The sequence below is a fragment of the Moschus berezovskii genome, chromosome 22 (genome assembly GCF_049115385.1).
Source record: "Moschus berezovskii isolate FMDL1 chromosome 22, NW_MosBer_1.0, whole genome shotgun sequence".
Taxonomy (NCBI): Eukaryota; Metazoa; Chordata; class Mammalia; order Artiodactyla; family Moschidae; genus Moschus; species Moschus berezovskii.
The window spans coordinates 17,122,110-17,140,945 of record NC_142481.1 but is presented as its reverse complement, the minus strand read 5'-3'; the positions used below and the strand labels follow the sequence as shown (position 1 = coordinate 17,140,945).

At 47.7% G+C, this 18,836-nt stretch overlaps 1 protein-coding gene and 1 non-coding gene across 3 annotated transcripts; one reads left to right on the top strand and one right to left on the bottom strand.

Annotated features, from left to right (window-relative positions):
* Positions 1-226: 226 nt before the first annotated feature.
* Positions 227-299, bottom strand: TRNAT-UGU (transfer RNA threonine (anticodon UGU)). Its single transcript has one exon. It is a non-coding gene; the product is annotated as a tRNA-Thr (tRNA).
* A 9,038-nt stretch (positions 300-9,337) lies between these two features.
* UPK1A (uroplakin 1A) lies at positions 9,338-17,268 on the top strand. Of its 2 annotated transcripts, XM_088830750.1 has the most exons (8): positions 9,415-9,502; positions 10,951-11,151; positions 12,118-12,192; positions 13,772-13,846; positions 13,983-14,090; positions 15,049-15,228; positions 16,523-16,606; positions 16,685-17,268. In XM_088830750.1, the coding sequence occupies exons 1-8, from the start codon at positions 9,419-9,421 to the stop codon at positions 16,727-16,729; spliced, it is 852 nt and encodes a 283-aa protein (XP_088686876.1). In that variant the 5' UTR covers positions 9,415-9,418; the 3' UTR covers positions 16,730-17,268. The 2 variants fall into 2 exon arrangements, with proteins under 2 accessions (XP_055266928.2, XP_088686876.1); XM_055410953.2 differs by lacking the exon at positions 12,118-12,192 and having other exon boundaries at positions 9,338-9,502.
* The last annotated feature ends 1,568 nt before the right edge of the window (positions 17,269-18,836 follow it).

Genomic DNA, 18,836 nt, shown 5'->3' with positions numbered 1-18,836 from the left:
AATAACTTCAAGTTCCTGTATGTGCTAAAATTTATCCATATGTTCTGCTTTGTTATCTGAACAATTTTTAAAAACTTACATTTTGAATCACATGAAAATTGTATAATAAAAACTATCACCTAGCTTCAACAGTGATCAGCAAATGACCAATTAGTTTTATCTCAGCTGCCCCTCTTTACTAGGTTATTTTAGTTATTCCCATCCCATCCAGGTTGTGGGATCTTAGTTCCCCAACCAGGGATTGAACCTAGACCCTTGGCAATACAAGTGCCAAGTCCTAACCACTAGACCACCAGGAAATTTCCTACCTAGATAATTTTAAAGCAAATACTGGAGATCATATTTTATCTAGAAATAAGTAAGGTACAGATTTATTTTAAACAATCATAATTACATCTAAAAACTAAGAAGTTCTTAATATTGTCTAATAAGCAGTCTAATGTGCAATGTGTAATTTCTCCCAGTTTTCTAGGCCTCCTCTATTGTGTTGATGATAGTGACGACTGGAAGTCATTTAAGTAGACCAAGTTAAGAAATGTCATTTCTTGACATCCCCAAAGGAATTGTCACACAACAGTACAAAATATCATCCACTGCAAACTTGTCAATAGGGAATTCTTCAGACAGCGTGACAACTAGCGTACCATGTTATGTTTAGACTGGTGTTTTCTCAGTCGGTCAGTTCAGTTGCTCAGTCGTGTGCAGCTCTTTACGACCCCACGGACTGCAGCATGCCAGGCTTCTCTGTCCCTCACCAACTTCCGGAGCTTGCTCAAACTCATGTCCATCGAATTGGTGATACCATCCAACCATCTCATCCTCTGTCGTCCCCTTCTCCTCCTGTCTTCAGTCTCCCAGCATCAGGGTCTTCTCCAATGAGTCAGTTCTTCACATCAGGTGGCTAAAGTATTGGAGTTTCAGCTTCAGCATCAGTCCTTCCAATTCAGGACTGATTTCCTTTAGGATGGACTGGTTGGATCTCTTTGCAGTCCAAGGGACTGAAGAGTCTTCTCCAATACTACAGTTCAAAAGCATCAATTCTTCCATGTTCACGTTTCTTTATAGTTCCAACTCTCACATCCATACATGACTACTGGAAAAACCATAGCTTTGACTAGATGGACCTTTGTCAGCAAAGTAATGTCTCTGCTTTTTAATATGCTGTCTAGGTTGGTCATAGCTTTTCTTCCAGAGAGCAAAAGTCTTAATTTCATGGCTGCAGTCACCATTTGCAGTGATTTTGGAGCCCAAGAAAAACTCTGTTTCCGTTGTTTCCCCATCTATTTGCCATGAAGTGATGGGACCAACTGCCATGATCTTAGTTTTTTTGAATGTTGAGTTTTAAGCCAACTTTTTAACTCTCCTCTTTCATCAAGAGCTTAGTTCTTCACTTTCTGCCATAAGGGTGGTGTCATCTGCACATCTGAGGTTATTGATATTTCTCCCAGCAGTCTTAATTCCAGCTTGTGCTTCATCCAGCCCAGCATTTTGTTTGATGTATTCTGAATGTAAGTTAAATAAGGAGGGTGACAATAAATGGTTGTTTTACAAACTTATGTTCAAAAAAGCAGAGAGATGATTCTCATATTGAGGAACAATGGCCCTGTGAGAGTGCTCCAGAAATGGCCACCCATGAGGAGGAGGGGCTGTAAACCAATGGGCCTAGTGCACACAGAGAAACTAGAAGCTTCTGGCATGTGTTGGGAATAGGAAAGAATGTAAACATGGTGAAATTTCAAATGAATACAGTCCAGTGAAAAACCAAGATATAGGACTTACCTTGACCCCACTCACCCAATTCTGCCCAGAGGCTGCCACCATGAGCAGTTTCAGAGATTGCCCAGAGAAGCATCTAGAAACATAAATACTGATTCTGTCTATAGTTGATTTGATAAGGATTGATACAGCTCTCCATTTCCTCTTTGATCTCCCACTGCTCATGTGCTCTTGCAGTTCCTACTGCATTGCTCTTCATTGTGACAACTGTGAGGTAATGAGAAGGTCAACGCACTAGGCTGGTTCCAACCTCAAGGTCTGTGCACCTGTCCCTTGCTCTTTCTGCAGTGCTTTCCCGTGAGCTATCCACTTGGCTTGCTCCCTCCTGCATTCAGCTCTTCCCCAAGTACCATGAAGTGAGCTCTTCCCTGAGCAGTCAACCTACCAATTCACCTCCACACACCTCCCTAGCAGTCCAGTGGTTAGGACTCCACACAAATTGCCAAGAGAATTGGGATCCCGCAAGAAGGGCCAAGAAAACCAAAACACACACTTTGTAGCCCTCACCCTTTTCGTTTCTTAAGCACTGAGCACTAATATTCCCTACATTTTACCCCTTGATAATCATCTCCCCACCACTAAAACATAATTTCCACAAAGGCAAGGAATATATATATTCCATCTTCATTTTATTGCCCTGTTAGTGGGGGCCACTATTTGTCTCCTCTGGAAAGATCTGGCAGGTGACCTGTGGGATGATACTATGGAGAACAGTTCCACCACAACAGCCTTGCACAGTACAGTATTGATAACTTGTAAGCACAGTGTTGGACAGCAGACCTTTAGAATTTATTCATCTTGTATAACTGAAACTTTATATCCATTGATTAGTAATTCCCCCATTTTCCTCATCACTCACCAGCCCCTGGCAACCACCATTCTACTTTCTGCTTTAATGAGTCTATTTTCCTCTTTTTTTAAAAAAATATTTTCATTTACTTGGCGGTGCCAGGTCTTAGTGATAGCATGTGGGATCTACTTCCCTGACCAGGAATCGAACCCAGGCCCCCTGCATTGGGAGCATGGAGTCTTAGCTGTTAGACCACCAGAGAAGTCCCTTCATTACCTGTGATAAGTGGAATTATGCACTATTTGTTGTTCTCTGACTGGTTTATTTCATGTAGCACCAGGTCCTCTAGGGTCATCCATGTTGTGTATTGCAGGATTTCCTGCCTTTCTAAGGCTGAAGGATATTCCATTGTATATATAGATCATGCTCCCTCTGTCAGGACTATTCTTTTCTGCCTTTTACCTGCCAGCCCCAGTCTCCTCCTCTAATGTCCCTTCCTCCAGGAAGCCTTCCTCTACACCCTCAGCTGGGTTGGACGCTTCCTTTGGGTTCACACATTCCCTTTTATTTTCCCCATGGCGGCCCTGACCTCTTGGCCTGAGCTTCCTCCCTTGGTCACTCCGGCATCCCCTTGACCATGCTGAGCTGTCACTCTCTGGTGACTGTCTGTCCACACAACTCCCTCCACCCCCCACCCTGCCGCCAGCCCCTTCTTCCATGAGCTTGTGAGGACAGGGACAGAGCCATCTTGATCACCACTGTGTTCCCAGCCTTGCCTCCCACAGAACTGGGAGAAAATTCAATATGTGCATCAGATTCTTAATGCTTAGTTCAGGCCTGATCACATACTTGGTGCTCAATAAACTTGAGGAATAAAGGTCTTCCCTGGTGGTCCAGTGGCTAAGACTCTGAGCTCCCAATGCAGAGGGCCTGGGTTTGATCCCTGATCAAGGAACTAGATCCCACATGCCGCAACTAAGACCTTGCACAGTCAAATAAATAAAATTTTTTTTTAAACAAAGGCCTTTTGACCACCCTGCCCTCCTGCTTTCCTCCTTGCTTCACTACATCACAGCATGTACTAGTCTTCCCTGACTCCTCTCTCTACCCTTGCTTCCCTTTCTCTCTGCCATCAAGCCACCCTTCACGCTGGCCCCATTCAGCTCTGAAACTTCACTTTCTTGGGCGTAATGCTCACCTTTCACACCCCTACCCATGAATTTCAGGACTTCCCTTGCTCAGCTGACCCAAAGGAGCACCTGAGATTTCAGCCTCTCTTTATCACCTTGGCACCCAAACTTCAGGTTTCAGAATGTTGCTAAGTCTGTGTACCTCTGTTCTGCCATTGATGGCGTTTTTCTATATCCTCTTTGATAAGCTCATTTGGAAAGGAAATTTTAACCTATGACATATTCTTGCAAAAAAATGGATGTAGAGTCACATAGGTGATGTATAAATCTCAAAAGCGTAATGCTGAGGTGCAAAAAAAAATCAATTGCCTGTAGCACAAGACACAATTTATGTAAAGTTTGCCCCCAAATCTAAAACTGTTCTATACACAGACATAGAGAACACAAGCATGGACACCAAAGGGGGGAAGGGGGTTGGGGTGAATTGGCCGATTGGTATTGATTTATATACACTTAAATACACTACTTGGAGAAGAAAGTGGCAACCCACTCCAGTACTCTTGTCTGGAAAATTCCATGGATGAAGGAGCCTGGTAGGCTATATAGTCCATGGGGTCGCAAAGAGTTGGACACGACTGAGAAACTTCACTCACTCATATATACTACTGTGTATAAAATAACTAATGAGGAACTACTGTATAGCTCAGACAACTCTACTCAAGAGATCTGTGGTAAGCTAAATGGGAAGGAAATCCAAAACAGAGGGGATATATGCATACATATAGCTGATTCACTTTGCTCTACAGCAGAAACTAACACATTGTAAAGTAACTATACTCCCATAAAAATAAAGCTATTCTATACATCGTTGATGAATATATGCCTATATATTAAAAATGTGAAAGCATGTATAGGCGTAGAAACCCCAAACACTAACAAACATTTGAAAAGATGCTCAAAATCCTCAGTCATAAAATGGAGTGAGAATGGAAATAACGGCATGTATCACTTTATACCAAATTACTCTTGTCAAAAACTAGAAAGCCGAGTAATGTCAAGCGTGGATGATGAAGGAAGGATACAAGAACCCTCATGAACTGTTGGTTGGAGTGTTAAAGGGGACAGCCATTGTGGAAAGCAAACTGCCACATACATACCCAAGAGCCAGAAATTCTGCTCCCTAAGAAGGAGACGCAAGCATCTGTCTACAGGGCCACACATGAGGGTGCTCATTGCAGCATTATTTACAGTGGGAATGGTGGAGGTGGCGGAGTTGGAAGTAGCCTGACTGTCCTCTCTGGGGAGGAGACAGTAAACTGTGAGAGATGCACCAGAGGTGTCCCAAACAACCATCGGAAGCCACGGACTCAATGAGCCCAGAGTAACAATGATGGACCTTAATAAAACTAGTGCTCAGCAAGAAAAATAAGACTCAGATAAGCTATTAACATGATCATGGGGAGAGAAATTAGAACAGACATGCGCGGGACACAATGGTACTCATTTTACAAGAACTCACTCAATAACAACAAAAAATACTATATGAACATATTAAAATGTTTTTCAGTAGCAGGTGGGGCACCAAAAGAGACTGGGATATGGAGACTGAGGGAATACATACAAATTTTTTGAACTTTTGTCATTGGTCAGTTACATGTGTGGTCCGTTCATGTAGCCTGTTCTTAGTTCAGCTGAAGTGGTAGTGGTGGTTTAGTCAGTAAGTCATGTCCAACTCTTTGTGAACCCATGGGCTGTAGCCCACCAGGCTCCTCTGTCAATGGGATTCTCCAGGCAAGAATACTGGAGTGGGTTGACTTTCCTCCTCCAAGGGATCTTCTTGACCCAGGGATGGAACCCCCATCTGCTGCAGAGCAGACAGATTCTTTACCATCTGAGCCACTGGTGAAGGCCAGAATACATTAAATTTAAATCAATAGATGTCTTGTGGGGGATAATGAACGATAAACTGAGGGTGTGGGATTAACACAATCCATGACACCTGCGATCTAAAAAGGAAGACAAGGGAAGGGATGTCAAGGAGGAGGAGTCCCAAATTTAGTAGTGAAGTTGTCTCTGGGCAGGAGGTGACTTCAAATGCCATCTGCGATGTGAGTACCTTAAAAAACCATTTGCAGTGAATACAGTAAAATAGACTTGATGAAGCTGGGAGGTGAGGATGTTGGTGTCAGTTACATGATCTCTACATTTTCTTGTATACTGAAATATTTTATAATTATTTTATAATAAATTTGAGAAAGCTTTCCTTTCACTACTGACCAGGGAAAACAAAACACATCAGAAAGACTGGTTAGAAGTGGCTCATATTCATATGACTTTTATGTCATTTCATGCCATTTCATTTTCTGTTCAGGGAACACCTAAAACTATCTTGTGTGCCTTCTTTGGAAAACACCACTTTTAACACATCAAATATGTTTCTTTTGAAAGAATCTACCCTCTTTTATTTATTTATTTTTGTCTGTGTTGAGTCTTCATTGCTACGAGTGGGTTTTCTCTAGTTGTGGCGAGCAGGGGCTGCTCTTCACTGCGGTGTAGGGGCTTCTCATTGTAGGTGGCTCCTCTTGCTCCAGAGCACAGGATCGAGGCACACAGGCTTCAGTAGTTGTGTCTCGCGGGCTCTAGAGCACAGGCTCTAACAGGCTCTGGAGCACTAGCTTCGTTGCCTCAAGGCATGTGGAATCTTCCCAGAACAGGTATCAAACCTGTGTCCCCTGCATTGGCAGGCAGATTCTTAACCACTGGACCACTAGGGAATTCTTGATCTACCCTCTTTCAAAGACATTGGAATTAAAAAAAAAAAAAAAACAGAAAAGTGCACGTATCTTGAGGGTACTGCTTGATGAATTTTCAGTCTGAACACACTTGTGTAACTGGTGTCCAGATTCAGAAAGAGAAGTCCCTGTCCTGTCCCCTACAGTCACATCCCAAGGGTAGCCACTCCCTGACTTTTATCACTCTATTGCTTTTGTCTGTTCTAGAACTTCCAATCTAGAATCATATAGTGGTGTCTTTCCAGTGTGGCTTCTTTCATTTAGAGTAATGCTTTTGAGATTTATCCCTGTGGTGGCATGTATCGATAATTCATTCCCTCTTGCTGTTAAATAATATCTGGTGTATGCATGTACCATCGTGGACTTATCCAGCCTCCTGTTAAGGGGCATTTGGGTGGTTTCTATTATTATTATTTTTTTTTTTGGGTGGTTTCTAATGTGGAATACATTCACAGCATCCAGTAGATGGAAGTGGGGGAATTCCCACGGACAAATGGCTGGATCATGTGTAGGTGTATGTCATCTTAAGAAGATCTTGGCATTGTGGTTTTTATCATCAGCATTCTGAACATCTGAGTCATTAGCACTTTAAATCTTGCTTTGAAGACTAGCTTATATAAGAATAAGAAAGAATAGTGAAAATTCAAGCTTGACATCAAAATACACTGGGTTCTTGTTTCAGAAGAAAATAGATCCCTTTTATGACAGGTGACATATTAATGCCCCCACTGACAGCAACTTTTTGCTTTTATTAGACTTTTTATATAACATCCAATTACTTATAGTTATGAACTATTTGAAAATAAAATATTTCATATTATCAGTATGGCCCTATTATTTTGCAAGTTATTTTAGCTAAAACTTATAAAATGTATTTGACAGGTTATATACATTATTATTTTAATGTTCTCCTTAGTTCTTAATATAGATGTAAGTCATCAGAGAAAAACCATTTAAAATGTGAAGTGGATTGACTAAAAATCACGTTATCCATTTTAGCTGGAAAACATCTCTTGTGTCTTATTACCAAGCTAGTATCTTTTTTTTGGCCGCCACGCTTGTGGGATCTTAGTTCCGTGCGCACGCGTGCTAAGTCGCTTCAGTCCTTTCCGACTTTGCGACCTCATGGACTGTAGACCGCCAGGTTCCTCTGTCCATGGCATGCATTTTCCAGGCAAGAACACTGGAATAGGTTACCATGACCTCCTGCGGGGGGGGGTCTTCCTAACGCAGGAATCGAACCAGCGTTTCTTACATCTCCTGCATTGGCAGGCGGATTCTTTACCACTAGCGCCACCCCGAGATGCAAGCTGAACCCCCTGCATTGGAAGCCGTGGATTCTTAACCACCAGGGCAGCCCCACCAAGCCAGTATCTATCTTGACGATGGAATTTTAAATCGCGTTTGTTTGCCCATTTCTCACACACTGGGGGAGCCAAAACCCAGAGAGAAAATCCAGCAAACGCGCCTGCTCTCGGGGTTGAGAAGTTCTGGGGGACAGAGTCCAGGCCACCATTTTCGCCTGCGGAATGGGCCCGTGTGCCACTGGAGGGCGCCATCGGAGGGCCCGCGGGCCTCTCTGGAACGCGGCTGGGGAGGCGCCTTCGCCCGCTGCACACCTGGCGGGAAGACTTCCTTTGCAGACATCCCAGCCCTCAGTTCCCAGAGCCGCCCAGGAAAGCGATATGATGGTACCCATTCTGCAGATGGGCAAATGCACGCGCCAGGTCGCGCGGCACGGAGCAGGCGGAACCTGGATCAGAACCTAGGTCTTTGATTCCGCAGACTGAAGACATTTCCAACCATGGCTCCTCCTCGCTGTGACCTTGCTTTGTCAGCGCGTGTGTGATGATGGGGCGTGGGGGCGGGGGGGGGGGGGAGTGCTCCGACGAAGTCCATTCAGTATGCCTTCCCTTTTTCTTGCACACTCCTCTCCCCGCCTGCTCGTGGAACACTCATCTCAAAATCCCGTCACACACACACATCTTCCAAACTCTCCCTCGGCCCCAGAGGGGAGCATCCCTCCCACTTGCCTCATCTCCTCCCTCCTCCCGGCCTCGTCCAGCGGCCCTGGCAGGCCGGGGTCCCTGCCCTGGAGAGGTGGAGCCAACAGCCGCGGAGTCTGTTCTGGGATTCCGGACTCGCGTGTGGATTTCATTTGACTCTCTTCCCCTCCCAGGGAGGCTCTAGTCCCGCGGAGAGAAGTCGGGCGGTATACTCGCTCTCCCCACCCTGTCCCCATCCCCACCCCCACAACGGACTGAGAACCGGAGGCCACCACATGTCACCCTGCCCATGTGGCCAGCATAATCTGGAATTTCAGGTCTATAAATCACTAGCAGGGGGCGGCGTGGGGGAGGGGGTTCATAAAGCTCCTTCTCCCATACTGGTCTGCCCGCTTGACTTCTTGTCCCCTCCTCCAGATACCCTCCCCCCTCCAGGAAACTGGCCTAAGGAGAGGCCTGGGCGTATATAGGGAGCCACTGTGGGAGGGGCTGACCAGAGAGGCTACAGGCAGAGAAGGTGAGGAGGGGGCCCTGGGGGTCTGGATGGGGAGAGGGAGCTGCCAAGGCCAGCCCTGAGCTCTGATCAGTGAATGCCCCATCCCAGCCTTGGTTTCTTTTTTTTGGGGGGGGTGGCCACGCTCCACGGCTTGCAGAATCTTAGATCCCCAACCAGGGATTGAACCCACATCGCCTGTAGTGGGGGTGCAGAGTCCTCACCACTGGACTACCAAGGAAGTCCCTCTTCTTCTGTAAAACGGCCCACTGCCAGGGTTGTGGGCACACTGGATACCATCCTGGGCCCAGCAGAGAGGTGGGAGCAGAACCTGACAGCTGGGGTGTGGAATGGAGGCAGTGGGTCCTGTCCAGCAAGGTCCGCCCGCCTCTACCAGGCCTTATCCCTGCTCGTGTGTCCCAGGCAGGACTATGGCTTCTGCAGCAGCAGCAGCGACAGAGAAGGGCTCTCCAGTCGTGGCGGGTCTGCTGGTCGTGGGCAACATCATTATTCTGGTAAGACATCCACTGGGAGCCCAGTGGGCAGGTGAGGAGGAGGGAGTCGTCCTGAACCTGGGAGCAGGGCGGCTGAGAGCCCAGGACCCACTTAATGGCCCATGTCACCTGGCTTCTCAAGTCAGAATGGTCCCCATTTGGATCCCAGCTCTGCCTCTCCCCAGCTGTGTGAACTTAGGCAAACAACTTGACTTCTCTGTGCCTGTTTCCCCATCTATAGATTACGTCTTCACTCTGGGCACTGTTGAGTGGATTAATCCTTAGATTAATGGTCCTCAGATCAGAAAAAGTGCTTGACAAGAGCCAGCTGTCATCATTAACATGATTATGGACATAAAGTGCCTGCTGGGTGCACGAGAGGCCCAGAGTAATGAATAATAGCAATGTCTTTTAGTTATCTGATACCTTTACTTGGAGCCAGACAGCCTGGGTTCAAACCTCCGCTTGCTCACCTTCTACTCTGGGACCTGGGGCCAGTGATGTAATCTCTCCAGGCCTCAGTGTTCTCATCTGTAAGATGGAGATAAAATAGGAATGCTGAGAGGATCAAATGAGTTACTGGATCTATGCTCAGGCCAGAGCCTGGTACACATGTTGCGATCAGTACGGGCCATCACAACAGTAGTACAGGACAGCTGGTAACGATGATTATCACATGGGAAGCAGTTTTGGGGATCAGTTCACACAGTAAATACTCTGTGAACCTTGGTCTGATTGTTGGCAAAGGTACCACCGAGCAGTCTTCCTCTTGCCTGTTTCCCCATCCCAAGAGGTAACCAGATTTGTATTTCTGCCAGTATTTCTTGAAGCAGATACAGGCAGATAGGAAACTCTGTACCTGTTTTCTCCCTTTCTTGCTCATTCCGCACCCTGCCCTGTGCCTCCCCCATCCTCCTGCTCCCATTGTGTGTGGGCCCCTCCACACCAGGCCTCAGCCAGCCGCCCCACCCCTTCCCACAGCTGCAGAGCCCTCCGCTGTGTGGCACGCTGGCTCCTGTATTCCCTACAGTGCTGCAGGGAATAACCTGGTGGGTGTGTGATTTTCCTGCGTGGGCAGGTATATCCCGAGGATCGATTCCTGTGAGTGGAACGGCTGGACCGAAGGGTCTATGCCTTTGTCATTTGTTCTGGCCACAGCCAGGCTCCTCTCCTCAGGAAACAGCAACTCTCTCCAGGAGACCCAGCATCTCCTTGAGGGCCAGTCATGAGCTCCAGGCTTTGCATGTAGTGTATCCTTGAAGTCTTTAGCAGCTGGGGTGGGTCCTCCCTTCCCTCTCGGTCCCCTGCCCAGCTTCATCCCTGCTCGTGGAAGGGGACATCTTTGTCACTCTTACTACTTTTCCAAGAGGGCAGTAGAGGCTCAGAGTGGGGAAGGCGCTTGCTCAGAGACTCATGCGGGTGAGCCAACTGCCCCCACCCAGCCCCTGCCGACCGGCTGTTCTGTCCAGCTGTCAGGCCTGGCCCTGTTTGCTGAAACGGTATGGGTGACCGCCGACCAGTACCGCGTGTACCCGCTGATGGGCATCTCAGGCAAGGATGATGTCTTCGCCGGCGCCTGGATTGCCATCTTCTGCGGCTTCTCCTTCTTCGTGGTGGCCAGCTTTGGTGTGGGCGCAGCACTCTGCCGCCGCCGCTCCATGATCCTTACGGTGAGGCCCTGGAGGAAGGGATGGGCATGGCTGGCCATAGAGGTCATCCTCGCAGAGCCATAATACCAACTGCACAGAAGCCACTAGTGTGCCTTCCCTGTGGCACCACAATGGGGCCTCCTGGCAATCATGTCATCTCATCTGTCCATAGAGAATAACCTAGGCTCAGCTGTTACTCTCATCTTACTGGGGAAACTAGGGCCCAGGGGAGGCAAGGAAAAAGGCGCTTCACAGGAAGATGGCTCTTGAGTAGCAGGCCTGGGACTTGAACCTCAGCTAGTTGGTCTCCAGGGTCTGCGCTTGTGAGCTCTGTTGATAACAATGACAGTAAGAATAGCACAGCTACCATTTAATGAGTGCTCACTGTAGTCTCCATATTTCACATGGATTCATAGTTCATTTGTGCCTCACCACCCATCCTGAGGTACCATAATCATCTCTATCTTCCTCCTCATGAGCCCATTTGACAGAGTTGATACTGAGGCTCAGAGAAGTGAATCCACTTCTCCAGGGTGGCACAGCAAGTGAGTGCCAGAGCCAGATTTAAACCTGAGCCCATCAGCGCTTGAGCCTAGGCTCTTAGTCTCTGCCCACAGCAATAACCCACACTCTCCCAAGTACCTCTCATGTGCCTGACATGAGGCTAAGCAGTTTAGAAAATGAACGCCTTCAAGCCAACCAGCAGCCCTCTGAAGTGAGTGCTTCTCTACCCATTTACAGATGAAGAAACTGAGATTCAAAGAGGCCCACAGACCAGATAATAGGGGAAGCAGGAATTCCAATCCCAGCCCCACTGACCGAGAGCCAACATGGGGCTTCCTCCCCATCTGAGGGCTTTTTGGGTTCCCAGGAGCAGCTACTTACCTAATCCACAAATGTGTATTGAGCAAGAACCATGTGCCAAGCCCTGTGCTAGGCCCTGGGTTATTTAGTGAGCAAACCATAAAAGCCCTGGCTATGGAGCAGGATACTGTGATGGGGGAGACAGTGACCAGCGAAGGAAGAGCTGGAGCTGCGGAAGGGAGAGTGAAGAACTTGCAGGTAAAGCAAAGCAGAGGTGAGGTTGTGGGGTGTGGGGTGGGGTGCAGTGAAGGGGGCTGTGAACCACGTGTGTGTTGGCTGGAGCCAATTGTGGGGAGGTTGTGAGGGGAACTGAGGCGGACAGGGGAAGAGAACACTGGGGGATGGGCATGGCAAAAAGGGGAGAGAGGGGAGGTGGGCCTGGCAGGTGGACCTGCAGGCCTTGGTAAGGACTTTGGCTTCGCTATGTGGAAGATGGAGCCATGGAAAACACTCTTTTCCGTGCCTTTCCTTTTATTCTTTTTTCTTTCCTGCATTTAGTTCTCCGGCACAACAATTTTCCAGTCCTAAAAGTCCACCCAACTAGTAAAAAGTCTGTGTCTATCTCTCCTGTGAGTTTGTCATTAATTGAGACACAGAATTTTTCTTTAATTATTACGAGAAATTTCAAACAGACTAGAGTGAATGGCACCATGAACCTTGTGGACCCGTCACCTGGTTTCAACAATATCACCCACACATCATCCCCCCTACCCCACCCTCTGCCTGCCCGCATTTTTCTTTCCTGGGGTATTTTGAAGCGCTTTCCAGACACAAAGCCATTTCCCTGTAAATACTTGAGTGCACATTTCTCTGAGCTATAAGGATACGGTTTTAAAGCAGCCAGGTGTGCTGGGCCACAGCATCTCGTCTGGGCAGTGAAGTTGGCATGACCACACCCCACCCTCTGTTGCTTTAACGGTAAGGGGAGGGGACAGCTGAGGGTCAGAGAAATAATTTTCATTAAACACCAAAGGGTTTTTTTTGGGGGGGTTGTTTTTTTGCACAACCACTGTACCGTGGGCTCACCCTGTAAATTTACCCCACTCCCTTCCTATCTATCTTCCATTAACCAGTCTGTGTTCAGATGTCCCTGCTTGTCTCAGGAATGTCTTTATTTTTTTCTTTTCTATAGTAGACATTCATTTGACTTCATCCAAGCTAACAGTTAACTTCAGGGAATACCTTACATACTTTTAAATTTCATTTTCTCCTAACATTTTATTATAAAAAATTTTCAAACACGGAAAGGGTGAAAGATTTGCACAGACAGCACCTATGATTCCATCATGTAGATGTTTCCATTCACATTGTGCATGCTTAGTCAGTCATGTCAGACTCTGGGACCCCTGTGGATGTAGCCCCCCAGGCTCCACTGTCCATGAGGATTCTCCAGGTGAGAATACTGGAGTGGGTTGCCATGGCCTTCTCCAGGGGATCTTCCCAACCCAGGGATTGAACCCAGGTCTCCCACATTGCAGGTATTTTCTTTACCATCTGAGCCACCAGGAAAGACCTCATTTCACATTGTCCTATACTCTTTTAAACAACTGCATTTCTGGGAATTCCCTGGCAGTCCAGTGGTTAGGAAGTGGTGCTTTCACTGCTGGCCCCTGGTTCGATCCCTGGTCAGGGAACTAACATCCTGCAAGCTGTCGGACTCAGCCAAAAAAAAAAAAAATTGCATTTCTATCCATGGACCCATCCCGTGAGGGGTGTGACCTCACAGGCCTTGCCCTGATGGCACTGGCCCTCCGTCCCTCCCTCCGTCTCTCCGCAGTACCTGGTACTCATGCTCATCATCTACATCTTTGAGTGCGCCTCCTGCATCACGTCCTACACCCACCGAGACTACGTGAGTCCAGCAGAGGCCAGGGGAGGGATGTGACTTCCGGTTGGGGGGAGTTTGGTGAGGGTCTCCGGTAGAAGTGGAGGTCGAGCTCTCTCCCCACCCAGCCTGGCTGGACCCTGTTCTTCCCGGCCCTCTGCAGATGGTGTCCAACCCGTCCCTGATCACCAAGCAGATGCTGACCTTCTACAGCGCAAACTCGGACCAGGGCCGGGAACTGACCCGCCTCTGGGATCGCATCATGATTGAGGTGGGCAAGGGTCCACAGTGTTGAGGGGTTGGGGGGGATCTGAGGCTCTGACCACGGAGGTAGTTAGGGCTCCCATGATGCCCACTGGTGGATGATATCTACTCAGGTGGTTTTTATGAGGAAGGGACTCTGGTCGTTGCCATTTTCCAGATGAAAAACCGCCAAAAAGAGAGAACAGCACTTGCCAATATGGTTGGTAAGGGACAGAGTTGGGACTCAAACCTGGCAGCCCAGATCCACAGCCCCTGCTCTGAACCATCGCACGCACCATCTTAATAATAACAATAGTCATAATAATAACAGCAAACATCAACCAGCACTACCTTTTGTTTAGCACTGTTCAAAGCACTTTCAAGCTTCTTTAATCCTCACAGCCAGCCCATAAGGGAGATCAGCTCTTAGCGATGAGGAAAGGGAGGCAGGAGGTTGAGGGTTTACACAAGGTCACAGAACCAGATGGACTCAAACCCGGGCTGCCAGGTTCTTAAAAATACATGTTAATTAAACTCAGTGTGATACAGGAGCACAAAGAGAGAATGTTGAGGACCTCTCGGAAACTGAGGTCCCCGTTTGCTTCAAGCTAGCCAGGACTGGAGGCCACATTTGAAGGAGCCTATGTTTTCATCATTTGGGAGCCACAAATTAAACACCCACAAGGACCAGGAGAAGCCAGAAATCAGCCCTTTGGTGCCATTTAACTCTTTTTGTTGACAGCTAATTTAAAAAAATTTTTTTTCCAATGAATTTTTTTTCAAAAAATTTAAAAAATAAACCATGAGTGTGGGTTTGATCCAAATCCCCCGTCAGCCTCGGGGTGCTGGGACAAATATTGCCTGCTCCTTGCTCACACACAGACACTGGAATGCAGGCCCACCTCGGCCTTCCTTGCTGTGTGACTGCAGGGGAGCGTCTGTCCTCTCTGAGTTGGAGCCCGCCTGACCCCAGCCTATCCCTCCAGCAAGAGTGCTGTGGCACGTCAGGCCCCATGGACTGGGTGAACTTCACATCTGCCTTCCGGGCCACCACCCCAGAGGTGGTGTTCCCCTGGCCCCCGCTATGCTGTCGACGGACTGGGAACTTCATCCCAGTCAATGAAGAAGGCTGCCGCCTGGGCCACCTGGACTACCTGTTCACCAAGGTGTGTCTCCTCCTGCTGTGTCTGTCAGTCTGTCTGGTCCCCTCTGGTTCTTCCGTCTCTTTCTCCCTCCCATTGTCTCTCTGTCATCTCCTCCCCAACCTCCATCTGATTTTCTCAACTCTCCATCTGTCCGCCCCCCACCTCCCCCAACCCCGCCACCTCCCTGTGCAAGTCAGTGGGATGCATACCGCAGGTTTGGTCTGATCCAGACGTGGCGACACCTGAAACTTTTCTCAGGTTGTCTGGGGATCAGAGCAACAAGAACAATACTGACAGCACACCACCAATAACCACTAACATTTCTTGAGCCTTTACTTTGTACCAGGCATCCTTTTAGGTGCTTTACATTTTCCTTTTTTACTTATTTAATTCTCACAGCAGCTTAATGAGGTAAGGTTGTAATGTTTTCATTTTACAGATGATGAACCTCGCTAGTGAGGGATGGAGCTGGGATGTGATTTCAGGCAGTGAGGCCCCAACCAGGTGCTTTAACTCCCGCAAGGGGAGTGCAGAGGCAGAGAGAGAAGCCAGAGGAGGGGAACCAGTCCCAGTGGGCTAGGGGGGCCCTTCAGCAGCATCAAGTATCGTGGAGAGAGGAGCCTGATACAAACCCCTCTAGAGTCAGACAGCTGTTCCTTGAGCCTTGGCTCTGTGCAGAGCACTTACACACCTCATCTCACAGAATCATCACAGCTGCTTTTTGGAGGGTAGTGCTGTCAATATTGCTATTTCCCAGATGGGAAAACTGAGGCTCAGAGGTTCAGAATTGTAGCTAGGCCCCATAGCCAACAAACGACAGAGCTGGCCCTCAGCTCTGTCTTGCTGACTCCAGGGCACACACCCTGAACCTTTGTTCTTGGCCACTTCTAAGTCAGATCGAGCAGGGGTCTACATGAAGGCAAGTGGTGTGGGGCTCTGGCCCTGCTCAGCCTCACCTCTAAACGAGAAGCTTTTAGAACTGGTCTAATCCTAAAGATACATTTCAAACCTTTGGAACTTGGGGGCAGCATGGAAAGCCAGCTCCATACAGAATCGCCCTCAGACTGCACCATCGGAGGCAGCACCTGCTTGTGCAGTCTGGGTTACTGTCACAGCCCTGACTCCCTAAAATCACCCTGGGAGGGAGACACTGCTGTGATCCCCAGGGTGAGAAACCCCCACCCTCGGTGAGCCCACAGGTAAGAAAAGCAAGACTGGAAACAGGAAGTGACTCTCCCAAGGGTGCCCAGTGACTCCTGCTTTCAGCAGCCAGCCTCCCTGGGCATTCTCACACTCCCACTTTCCCCTTGCCCAGGGCTGTTTTGAACATATCGGCCACGCCATCGACAGCTACACATGGGGCATCTCGTGGTTTGGGTTTGCCATCCTGATGTGGACGGTGAGAGGCGGAGCCTTTGAGCTGGGTGGGATGGGGGTGTGAGGCTGGAGTGCCCCTCACCTGACGCCTCCTCTTCAGCTCCCTGTGATGCTGATAGCCATGTATTTCTACACCACATTGTGAGAATGAGAAGTGAAGGCCACGTGCACACCCAGCTTCCTCCTCCTCCTGCTCTGGCTTCCTCCGGCTGATTTGGCTGACTCGCCTCTCCCTGTTCCACCTCCCTGGCCCAGCCCTCCCTCCACTCCAAAGATGTTTTACCAGGTTTCTGAGTCCTGCTGAGAGGTGGGGTGCCATGAAGCCCCTGGACATCCTCCTACTAAGGACTAAGCTTCCAGCAAATTCTCTAAGGGGTGTGTAGCATGTGTGTACAGACCCTTAGTCCGTAACCTCCTTTCACTAGACTGATTCTTGGCCCATCTTTCAGGGTCAACTTCAAGTCCTGTCCTCGGGGAGCCCTTTCCTGATCTCACCACCCCATTCACAGATGCCTTTCTTATAGTTCCCAGAGCTCCTCCTCCATGGTGGATGTTGTCATCATCACTGAATAGTTTGTGATTGTCTGTTTAAATTCTGGTAGAACTGGAACTGCCATGAGAAGAGGGACAAGTTCTGTTATGGTAACTTTAACATCCCCCACATCACCTGGCATGGCACTGAGCATGGATATTCAATAAATACTACTTGAATGAGTTTGTTTGTTTTCTTCTAAAGCGAAGGTAAATGAATAAGAACTATTCAAGTGGAAGTAGCAGAAACCCAACCAGCACTGACCGAAACAAAAAATGGAATGTACAGGCTCATGTAATGAAGTCAGTAGTGCTGGCTTCAGGCATGTCTGGATCCAGGGGCTCAATCTAGGTTTCCAGGAAACCTGCTTCATTCTCTGGCAGGATTTCTCTGGTAACACCAGACTGACATCCTTATAGCTAAGCAACACAGCAATGAGAAAAGGCCTCTTTCCCAAAAGCTTTCACCAAGGTCAGGAATTAAATCTCACTGCCTTGGTTTAGGTTTTAGCCCCACTCTTCAGTCTGGGAAGGGAGAGCAATGTGGATTAACATTCCTGCTAAGGATGCATCCAGGGGTGGTGTTAGGAAGGGGACTGGTTATCAAAAGAAAATCAGAGTGCAGGGCTGCTGGGCCAGTACAGGTGACAGACATTCTCCTTTATTGTCATTATCTAGTCGCCAAGTCCTGTCCAACTCTTTGCAACCCCATGGACTGTAGCCAACCAGGCTCCTCTGTCCATGGAATTTCCCAGGCAAGAATACTAGAGTGGGTTGTCATTTCCTTCTCCAGGGGATCTTCCCTGACACCAAGATTGAACCTGTGTCTCCTGCATTGGCAGGAGTATTCTTTACCACTGAACCACCTGGGAAGCCTCAGACATCCTCCTACTAGGGACTAAAGCTTCCAGTAAGTTCTCTAAGGGGTGCGTGAGAGCAAACAGTTTAAGAATCGCATCATTGTTCTTTTGCTGTCTCTGAAGTAGGCCCATGCTCTGGCCATTTGACAATGGTTAGGCCGTATGAGGAGAGCTCTTCCTTATCCATTAAATGAGGTTTGTCAGGGTCCTCGTTTCCTCCACTGGTCTGCAAATGGCCTGCAAATGCTGGAATCAGATGTCAGCTTTTGAAAACATACTTTAATGGTCAAATCTATTACAGTGAAAAATTGGAAACAACAGAACATCCATCAGCAGAGGGTGGGTTGTACAACTCATGTTATATCCTTGGACTGGGATTTTCCGTGGCTGTCATAAAGAAGGTAAATCTATGTAAGCTGATATTAAAAGATGCCATAATGGTATAAATAATTGAAAAGCATATATAAGGGTGTTCATTATAGTAACGTAAATGAACATCAGTGGTGGACTGGTTAAATTAGCTATGTTTTGTCTGTACTCTAGAATACCACAAACAATAGTAAAAAATAATGTTTTAACATGAAAAAAATCTCCAAGGAATGCAAGTAGAAATACTGGCAAAGCACATACAGTGCTTTTATTCCTGTAGATCTCTACGCAGGGTAGGTATTTTCTTTTTAAAGAAATAGATCAAGGTTTTAAAATAATGTTAAAGGAATATGGAAAATATTTTTTAGGAAGCAAAAATAATTTATAATGCTTCCATTTAAAAAATTATAAAAATTTACAAATGGGAAGTGTCCCATGTTCCATTCCCCAGTAAACATCCCCCCTAGATTTTCTCCAACCCTGTAGGTAATG

What these genes read in the sequence shown, in the direction of transcription:
- UPK1A (XM_055410953.2), top strand. Translation starts at nt 9,338, where the DNA reads ATGGAGGCAGTGGGTCCTGTCCAGCAAGGTCCGCCCGCCTCTACCAGG. An exon ending in TGGGCAACATCATTATTCTG is followed by an intron (nt 9,503 to 10,950) that starts GTAAGACATCCA and finishes TGTTCTGTCCAG; the next exon opens with CTGTCAGGCCTGGCCCTGTT. An exon ending in GCCGCTCCATGATCCTTACG is followed by an intron (nt 11,152 to 13,771) that starts GTGAGGCCCTGG and finishes GTCTCTCCGCAG; the next exon opens with TACCTGGTACTCATGCTCAT.